Source organism: Pelodiscus sinensis, chromosome 32 (genome assembly GCF_052426305.1).
Source record: "Pelodiscus sinensis isolate ZL-2025 chromosome 32, ASM5242630v1, whole genome shotgun sequence".
In the NCBI taxonomy this organism is placed as follows: Eukaryota; Metazoa; Chordata; order Testudines; family Trionychidae; genus Pelodiscus; species Pelodiscus sinensis.
In genome coordinates, this window is record NC_143083.1 from 13,260,750 (window position 1) to 13,270,613 (window position 9,864).

Consider the following 9,864-nt stretch of genomic DNA (forward strand, 5'->3'; position numbering starts at 1 on the left):
ATAACCAATAAATCATATAAAATAAGGTATTTCGTGGGTGTTCTCCATCCACTGCAGATTTACAGCAGATATGATAGGATGGACAGTCTCTAGTGCTAAATTCCTGGTGGCCTGGTGTAGATTTAGAAGAGTGATACACCATCACTACCTTCCCTGTGGGACAAAAGGACATCTTCATATACAGTCCACAGGGACTGGTGCCCTTAGCTAGGGGAATGACCCCACATTTTACAAATGAGGAAGCATTCTTGCAAAGGGGCTAATATTAAAACACACACACACACGCAAACAGCATTTTCAGGTTAATTTTGAAAACGAGGAGCAATAAACTGAGACAATGATCTCTTGAGAACCTGTCCCCTACCCAAGGAGTTGCCATAGCAAAGATCAATTTAAAATGTGATATCTGAACTCCTACAAAGAAGCTGACACAAAAAAAACCCCAATATATGAAGAACAAATGCTATTTCCCCACTCATACAAAAAGTTGGATTAGGGCTAAATGGGACATGAGGTTGAATACTAAGGACAGTTCCTTGGGATGAGTATTCTATTAGGCTGCGAGAAGAGTCTTCAAAGGGTGGAAACTCCCTGAGACATTTACAAATAGGATTTGCCAAACAAACTGTGGGAAACAATCCTGCATTGACCACTGATCAGTGCTAGTCTCTTCCACCTCTATTTTTTTTCACATTCCTTGTAAAAGATCAATTGAAAATAAGGACCGAAGATATGTTATTAAAACAGAGATGCCCCTTATTAATGCCTTTTTTCATCCTTTCTCTGGCTGAGCTGGCAAGTGTTTTGCTGAGGTTCTTTCATATGGACTTTGCTTTCTGCATATATTACATAGGAGTCCCTGCCATTTAGTGGTGGGCAACCTGCAGACAATCTTGCAAGCCCACTGAGAGGAAGGAGGGCCACTCATGTGGCTCACTCACTAGCCTAGATTGCCCGTCATGGCTTCTTTTCAAGGAAGTACACTGGGACCCCTTAAAATAGACATATCGTGTGTGCACAATGTCCTGAGATCAAGGAGCTGGTGAGCTCCAATTCTGATCCCAGCTGGGGCCTTTGACAAGTGATTTTTTTCTGCAGTGCCACAGACCTGGATCTCCCATTAAAAAGGAAGTTATGGTTGCTCAGCCCCGTCTTAAATTCAGCCTGTGTTTCCTTATCTGACAAATAAGAATGATTGCTCTCGGCTGGTGGGGGTTGTGAGCCTCAGATAACTAGCACAGTACTTCGAGATCCTGGCACACACACACACACGCAGCCCTACTGGGCCCTAGCAGGGATTTTTGCACATCACAGACACTGAAAATTCATGAACGGTTGGCAGTCTTTGCTTAAGAGTCTCAAGCCTGAAATATGAGAAGTACCGTAACCCATGTCCAATCATCCAATTCATACCACACATTTCATCCTCAGTGTGTCTTTTATTATTAAAATATGCTTGAAACGCAACAGAGAAGGCCCAGAGAAGAGCAACAAGAATGATGAAAGGTCTAGACAACATGAGTTATGAGTGAAGGCTGAAGGAATTGGGCTTGTTTAGTTTGGAAAAGAAGATTGGGAGGGGACATGTTAGCGGTTTTCAAGTATCTAAAAGGTTGTTACAAGGAGAAGGGAGAAAAATTGTTCTCCTTGGCCTCTGAGGATAGGACAAGAAGCAATGGGCTTAAACTGCAGCAAGGGAGGTTTAGGTTGGACATTAGGAAAAACTTCCAGTCAGGGTGGTTCAACACTGCAATAAATTGCCTAGGGAGGTTGTGGAATCTCCATCACTGGAGATATTTAAGAGCCAGTGGGATAGACCACTATCAGGGATGGTCTAGACGGTTGTTGGTTCTGCCGTGAGGGCAAGGAACTGGACATGATGACCTCTCAAGGTCCCTTCCAGGTCTAGAATTCTATGATTCTAGACAGCAACATTAAGCTACACCCACCCTGCCTACATGCCTCTGGAGAGGTACACAACCCTTAATACTAAACCTTGAAGTGTGATCATTTGCCAGGTACCAAAAGAGCAAAGTCCCTCCTCATAAACTAACTTGCTCCCCACAGCCAGCCATCTCAGTATCTGCAGAAGTTATACAGGACCCACCATTGTATCAGCTAGTGATCTTCTTGGAGATCATGCCAGACTTGACTGTGTTTATTGTAAGCAGAGGGGCCGTTAGATGTTTGGGGGTGTTGAATTATTAGCGCTGCTCTGATGTTTCCCCACAGCTGCCTCTAGAGCACAAACTCCTACTGAATCCCATTTTTCAAATTGAGGGCTCTGGAAATAACCTTGACTGGTACTCATGGGGACTTTCTTGCTCCCAGCTACCTTCTGCAGCCAATACCAAGGTGGAAGGAAAGGTGTTTTCAGCCTTCTGCACATGATTAGTGTCCCCCAGCTGCTACAGACTTAGGGTAAGAAATGTGTCAGATAGGCCTAACTTCACGGCCCATACACTGTCCCAAAGAGGTCCAAACTCCTTCCCACTTTAAAGTCACAAGGCAACATTTTAACTGTCATTTTGAAAGGTTTGTAAAATGAGCTCAAGGGCTACGTCTACACTGGCCCCTTTTCCGGAAGGGGCATGTAAATTTCACGAGTCGTCGTAGGGAAATCCGCGGGGGATTTAAATATCCCCCGCGGCATTTAAATAAAAATGTCCGCCGCTTTTTTCCGGCTTTTAAAAAAGCCGGAAAAGAGCGTCTAGACTGGCCCCGATCCTCCGGAAAAAGTGCCCTTTTCCGGAGGCTCTTATTCTTACTTCAAAGTAAGAATAAGAGTCTCCGGAAAAGGGCACTTTTTCCGGAGGATCGGGGCCAGTCTAGACGCTCTTTTCCGGCTTTTTTAAAAGCCGGAAAAAAGCGGCGGACATTTTTATTTAAATGCCGCGGGGGATATTTAAATCCCCCGCGGATTTCCCTACGACGACTCGTGAAATTTACATGCCCCTTCCGGAAAAGGGGCCAGTGTAGACGTAGCCAAGAGGTCTCAAGCTAGGTCCCTAAACAGTGAGGCACTTATAACGGGCACTTTGTGGCTCCCAGCCTGCCTGCAATTGTTCATTTGGATACAGTCACTTTGTGGTAGAAATCTCAACTTTTGGGATCTCCTTAATATCACAAACCTGAATCTCACCTTTACTACTCCATCAGTGGTAGCTTTTGCAGCTAATTTCCCCTCAAGATAGCCTCATATACTTGTCACACTGCACTAAACTTGGCCAGAGAATAAAACATGACAGCTTCACAGTCTGTTTTACACCTTAGCACAAGGCGCTCGCAATATACTAGAGGAAAGTTTTCAAAGCTTTTGATATCAAAAACTCTTTTAATTAATAGATGCAGTGGGGACATTTCTATTCAATGTCAATTTGTTTAAAGTTGAACAAAACGGGCATTTTGATCCATGTATTTTAGAGAATCCTGAAAACAGACTACATATTTATACCTGCCTCTGGAAATTTCCACTACATGCATCTGTCGAAGTGGCTCTTTGCCCTCCAACACTTCGGTTAGTCTATAAGGTGCCACAGGACTCCTCGCTGCTTCTGAAAATAGACTGTAAATTCTATTCTTAAAAGCTCTCATAGCTTCACACTTAGTGTGAAATTCACCCCAATAGAGAAGGTCTTTTCAAAGCTTAATCTCCAATGTGTGTTAATTTGGGGGACTAAGTGGAAAACGTAAGCAATGCAGAGGAGCCTATGGGCTCCTGGGCACAGGTGTTAATTTCGGGGAAGTCTTCAGGTGCCATTAAGAAGTTGGGCGTTGGACTCTTTACCCAATGACAAAAGGAATTCTTGCTAACAGAGAAAAAGGAAAAGAAACCAACATCTGCTACTGCTGTAGCTTACCAGAAGCTCCACCAATAGGTTGAGATCTTGCAATTAAATCTATGCAAGACAACTCTATGGCTGCCTGGAGCCCCACTTTCTGCAACAGGACTCTTCATGGATATTAGGGATGTAAACTGTCGTTTAGAAAGTTAACCAGTTTAACTGGTCTCCTTTTGACATGGTGAGCCTGGCCGGACCACAGCACTGCAGGCGGAGAGGGCTGCTCCGACTGAGCCACTGGTTAACGCTTACCAGGTAACCAGTTACCCCTTTACATCCCTAATGGACACATATTTGCAAGACCCTAAACTGACAGAAAACAGAACCCTACACCACACCAGCTTTAGATTCCAAACAAACAAGATGCTCATTTTCTTCAAACATTTCTGAGTGCACTCAGCACATAAGGGAAAGGGTAGTGGAATCAAAAGCACACTGTTTTCTGGGCACTTTGGAGAGAAGTCACAGACCCTGACTTGTGGCTAATGCTAATGGCACATTCACAGATTAAAAACTCATCCCCTTAAGGCTTTTCAGAGAAAGAAGAAAGTGTGCATGCTACTTCCACAAGAAAAAGAAATCAGTTTTCTTCCCCTATAGCTTTGCATTAACAAAACCAATGTAAAAGCTTGATAGGATTCTTTTATTATTTTGTAATTATGCCTTCTAGTTGCACAATTTTTACTTTAGAACTACTTTCACCACTTGAAATCATTGCCTTTCAAGATAATTAGCCATCAAGTGAAGCCAGTACCCCACATTTGTCAAAGTACCACTCAATAATTCTTCACCATATTTTAGGACTTGAGGGTGTTACACAGAGAAGCTGATGTTATTGCAAAGACTCAGATTGGTTCACTTTAAAGGGATGAGCTGCGGAGGGTGGTTCAGGCTTGAGTGAAACATTTCACGCTCAACACTCAATGGCTCAGGGATTTCCTGCCTTTCAGCATGCGTCGGAGGATCACCTCGATCCCACTGCGAGTACTAATACGCTTGCACCAGCCATGGGTCCGTTTACGCTTCAGGTTCTTTGGCTGATATTCATTCCCACGTGCCTTGGTACGTATTTGCTGGTGGCTCCATGGTGACAGTGGTGCAGGACTGCTTTGGAAGATACCTGCAGGTCTGAAGGACAAGCTGGTGCTTGGAGACCGCCCCAAAGCATCTGAGAGGATGGAAATTGTCCTCGGCTGCAAGGGGGAGGCTGCACCGCGCAGCAGTAGAAACAATCTAGGAGGTGAACAGGAAGTAAGACAATGACCCAAAGTTTGGCATCTAAGCACAAGGTGTCCAACCCACAGCTAGGGAGAGGTTAGGACTTTCATTCCAATAATGCAATTTTGTAGGCACAACTGGGACTCTGCCAATCCGTTCGCACCAGACAGTGCACCAGGCGATGCAGGCACTTGATACAGCTCTGCCAGCTTACTCCCTCCCCTCCCCATGCCGTGGTCATAAAACTCCTTCTGCTCTGCCCAGACAGTGACATGCAGCCCCCCTCCAGTCAGCCAATCAGCACAGCTTTCGACTTCCCATCCTCCCCATCTACACCCACATCCCCGCCCCCCTTCCTCCCAGCCCCAATTACCCCCTCCCGCCTCCCTCCAGCCCCCTCCCGTCCTTCCTCCTCCTCCTCTCAGCCCCCCTCCCGTCCTTCCCCCTCCTCCTCCCAGCCCCCTTCTAGCCCCCCCTCCCGTCCTTCCTCCTCCTCCTCCCAGCCCCCTTCTAGCCCCCTTCCTCCGTCCCTCCCAGCGCCCCTCCCGTCCTTCCTCCTCCTCCTCCCAGCCCCCCTCCCAATTCCCCTTCCCCCCTCTCTCCTCTTCCCAGCCCCACTTACCCCCCAATTTCCAGCCCCCCCTCTCCTGCTCCCCCCCTCTTCTTCCGCCTCCCCCCTCATGCCCCTCCCCCTTATTCTGCCCCCCCCCCAGTTCCTCTCCCCCGCCCCGCGTTACCTGCCGCCGGGCAGCAGAGGCCCCAGGCGGCCCGCGAGCAGCGCCATGCCGGCACCCTCCAACAACACGCTCGCCTATTGGCTCCCGCAGCTGGGCCTATCCTCACACCCCGCGCGGGGCGCCGCAAGGGCTCCTGGGGCTTGTAGTTCTCTCCCGGCGTGGCCCGGGCGGCGGCTGCCCCGTACGGGCCCAGGGCCCGCCCATCGCTAGGGCCGGGGTCGCCATGGAAACGGGCCACGCCCCCTGCCCTGAGGTCAGAGCCGGGACGCCTGGCTTCCCCCTGGCTGTAGGGCGTAGGGGCGGGGCTGGGAGGCACTAAGCTTCCATCCTGTGCGGAATAAATTTTATTCCGTGCACCGGGCAAGGTGCGGATGTGCACCACCAGGAGAAACCAAAACTTGGCAGGGGGTGCTCTGCTAACTAGCTGGGCGGCACAGTTCGGTTCTAGGGCCGGTTTTGTTCAATATGACCTGGCTGAGGGGATGGATTGCACCCTCAGCAAGTTTGCAGATGACACTAAGCTGGGGGGGAGAGATAGGGTCCAGAGTGACTTAGACAAATTGGAGGATTGGGCCACTAGAAATCTGATGAGGTTTAACAAGGACAAGTGCAGAGTCCTGCACTTGGGACGGAAGAATCCCAAACATTGGTACAGGCTGGGGACCAACCAGTTAAGTAGTAGTTCTGCAGAAAAGGACCTGGGGGTTACAGTGGATGAGAAGCTGGATATGAGTGAACAGTGTGTCCTGTAGCCAAGAAGACTATTGGCATATTAGGTTGCATTAAGAGGAGCACTGCCAGCAGATCCAGAGATGTCATTATTCCCCTTTATTCGGCTTTGGTGAGGCCACATCTGGAGTATTGTGTCCAGTTCTGGGCCCCACACTACAAAAAGGATGCGGACGCATTGGAGAGGGTCCAGCGGAGGGCAACCAAAATGATTAGGGGGCTGGAGCGCATGACTTATGAGGAGAGGCTGAGGGACTTGGGTCTGTTTAGTCTTCAGAAGCGAAGACTGAGGGGGGATTTGTTAGCAGCCTTCAACTTCCTGAAGGGAGGTTCCAAAGAGGATGGAGAGAGGCTGTTCTCAGTAGTGACAGATGACAGAACAAGGAGCAATGGTCTCAAGTTGTGGTGGGAGAGGTCCAGGGTTGGATATTAGGAAAAACTATCTCACTAGGAGGGTGGTGAAGCAGTGGAATGGGTTACCTAGGGAAGTAGTGGAGTCTCCATCCCTAGAGGTGTTTAAGTCTCGGCTTGACAAAGCCCTGGCCGGGTTGATCTAGTTGGGATTGGTCCTGCCTAGAGCAGGGGGCTGGACTTGATGACTCCTGAGGTCTCTTCCAGTTCTATGATTCTATGAATCTCTCCTGGGCGGCCGCGCAAGCGCTTGGCTTACAGGAAACGCTGCTGGGTTCTCCCCCTGGCTGTGGGGTCTAGTGGGTACAGTGCAGAGGCTGGCAGCCAGGACTCCTGGGTTCTCTCCTTGGCTGTGGGGCCTAGTGGTCGGATCAGGGGAGCTGGGAATCAGGACTTGTGGGGAGAGTGGGGTCTAGAGGTTAGATTGGAGGAGCTGGGAGCCAGGACCCCTGAGCTATATCCTGACTGGGGGTGGGGGTCTTGTGGTTAGAGTGTGGGGGTTAAGACTCCTAGGTTCTGTCCCAGCTCTGGGGGCAGTGTTAGGGCAGGGCTTGGACTCCTGAGTTTTCCCCCTTGCTCAACTCTAGCCCCACTGGGTCCCTCATGAGCCTGCACATGCCATAGCAACAGTCTCGGGGGGGGAGGGAAGGGGAGCCATGGCAGCAGCCCCTATCTGTGGCGGGGGCTGCTGTAGCCTGCCCCCAGTGGGCAGGAGCTGCCAACCCCCCCCCCCCTTAATCAGTTAAATATAAACATAACCACTGAACCCATTAAACGGGATTTTATATCCCCAGCTTTAACCCCTGGCCTCAGGAAGAGAAAGGGACGCGCAGGGCTGATGTTCCTGTCCTGCTGTTCCCAGGATGTCTGGCCACCCCAGTAGGTCTGGCGTCAGCGCAACACACAGGGCTGCAGGCTCTATGCCGGGACGGATTATTAAAAAAAAACCTCTTAATGCATTTTCTGTCAAAATGATTTTGCTGGCAACAGTTCCGGGCTGTTTCTTTGCTGCTGCGAGCTCTAAGGGTTGATTTGAGAGGCACTGGGCTGTGCCGTGCAAGGCATAAAAGTGTAAAGCTTTGGGGGCCCATTAGGGCTGTAGGAGAGGCCTTCCCCCTTTTCTCCTTGCCAGGCCCTGTGTCTCAGGGCTTTTCATTCTCTGATCCTGTTTTTGGAATTATTGGGACCCCAAAGAGATCTGGAGATGAATATTGTCTTGTACTTACCCCCCCCCCCCGCTCCCCTTCCTCCCAGCCACACTTACCCCCCCCCCCCACCAACTCCTGGATTCTATTCCTGCCTCCGTCACAGAGCTGCTCTATTATGTTAGCCACGTGACTCGGTTTCCCCATCTGTAAAACCAGAATGATACTCTTCTTTCCCCAGGGGAGTGGTGAGGTTGGATGTTTGTAATGCCGTTTTGAGGTGTTAGATGAAACGTTCTATGGACGAGATATTCTGAGTCCTCCATGAAAACATCGTTGTGATATTTAGCAGGAGAGACTATTGGTTATTATCCGTTTTGGTGCTCCCTTCACAAGCATTAAGCTTCTGGGCATTTGCCACGGGGATAGCTTCCCCTTCCCTTTGGAACGGAGCCGCCTCTAGGGAGGGAGAGAGCAGCTGTTCTTGGATTAGTTACTCTACGCAGCAGGTTTTGTGACTTGTGCTTTCCCCGTATTAAACTGGTTTGGTGAATTGTATTGCAGGAATTAAAACATCGGGTGTCCATGTTGGTACACCACATGCTATTTGGAGTAGGTAGTACGCACTGTTTGTTACTTTCACTTCGTAGGTCAAACTTTTGGTAACAAAAAGGGGATTATTTGAAAGGCTCCCTGTTTTCATGGCCCTTCCTTCAAGTTAGTTGAAACGAGCATCAACTCTTGCACGCTCTCTGTCTCTCGTTTAGACTGCAAGCCTCTTTTGAAAAAGAGCGCCGAGACGACAACCCGTACTTTTGGAAAAGCAAGCCGCTATTTCGAAAGAGAGCACCCAGGCAGTCTGGATGCTCTCTTTCGAAAAAGCACAGTTTGCATCACGTTGCACCTTTTTTCGAAAGGGCACTTTCGAAAAAAGGCGTTCTTCCTCGTAAAACGAGGTTTTCCGCGGTCGAAAAAACTGCCGCGTTCTTTCGATGTAATTTCGAAAGAACATGGCCGCAGTTAGATGCAGGGGACGTTTTTTCGAAAAAAGGCCACTCTCTCTCAAGAAAAGCAACGAGGAGTCCTGTGGCACCTTATAGACCCACTTCATCTTTGCCCACGAAAGCTTATGTTTCAATAAATCTGTTAGTCTATAAGGTGCCACAGGACTCCTCATGGCTTTTGCAAATTCAGACTAACATGGCTACCCCTCTGATTCTCTCTGGAGCTGATCCTGCACTATTCAGGTCAATGGGAAAAGGTTCAAGCGGGTGCTTATTGGTTAACTGTGTCAGTTTCACACAGCGAAGCCTCCTTCCCAGAGCCCGGCGAGCAAAAGCTAGTGGCCTGCCCTGGGGAGGCTTCACTGTGATTTTCAGCGGTTCCACAGTCACCCCATGACACTGTTTTTAACATCCCTGGTGTGTATCAGTCATAGCTGGGGACGTTCACCCTTTGCAGCCAACGCAGTGGCCAACTGGAGAGAGCTGCATTCTTTTTTGCTCATGCATTACCAAAAGCCTTGTTTAACTTGCAAACTGAGCAGAGGCGAGCTGGCATCCTTGAGATACAATAAATCGTTACCACGACTTGGAAAATGTAATTGGCGGCTCGCCGTTGCTCTGTAGATGGAGCAGGAATTGTTCCCAGGCTACTGATTACTCGATGGAAAAACAACAAGTTCCGCATTGTCAGTTACTTTCTATCACAAGAAATTGATTATTCATTGTTCCTCTTTGATTCTGGGTGCTTAAATGTCATGCCTGATGTAATGAACTTTTC

At 48.9% G+C, this 9,864-nt stretch overlaps 1 protein-coding gene across 1 annotated transcript; it reads right to left on the bottom strand.

Annotated features, from left to right (window-relative positions):
* Positions 1-4,466: 4,466 nt before the first annotated feature.
* MRPL34 (mitochondrial ribosomal protein L34) lies at positions 4,467-5,956 on the bottom strand. Its single transcript, XM_075902779.2, has 2 exons — positions 5,798-5,956; positions 4,467-5,075 (listed from the first exon to the last, which is right to left on the bottom strand). Exons 1-2 carry the CDS (start codon positions 5,842-5,844, stop codon positions 4,763-4,765), a joined length of 360 nt encoding a protein of 119 aa, XP_075758894.1. The 5' UTR covers positions 5,845-5,956; the 3' UTR covers positions 4,467-4,762.
* Between the last annotated feature and the right edge of the window lie 3,908 nt (positions 5,957-9,864).

Coding starts and splice junctions, on each gene's coding strand:
- MRPL34 (XM_075902779.2), bottom strand. CDS start 5,844: ATGGCGCTGCTCGCGGGCCGCCTGGGGCCTCTGCTGCCCGGCGGCAG. Junction 5,076..5,797: donor CCTCTGCTGCCCGGCGGCAG/GTAACGCGGGGC, acceptor TTCACCTCCTAG/ATTGTTTCTACTGCTGCGCG.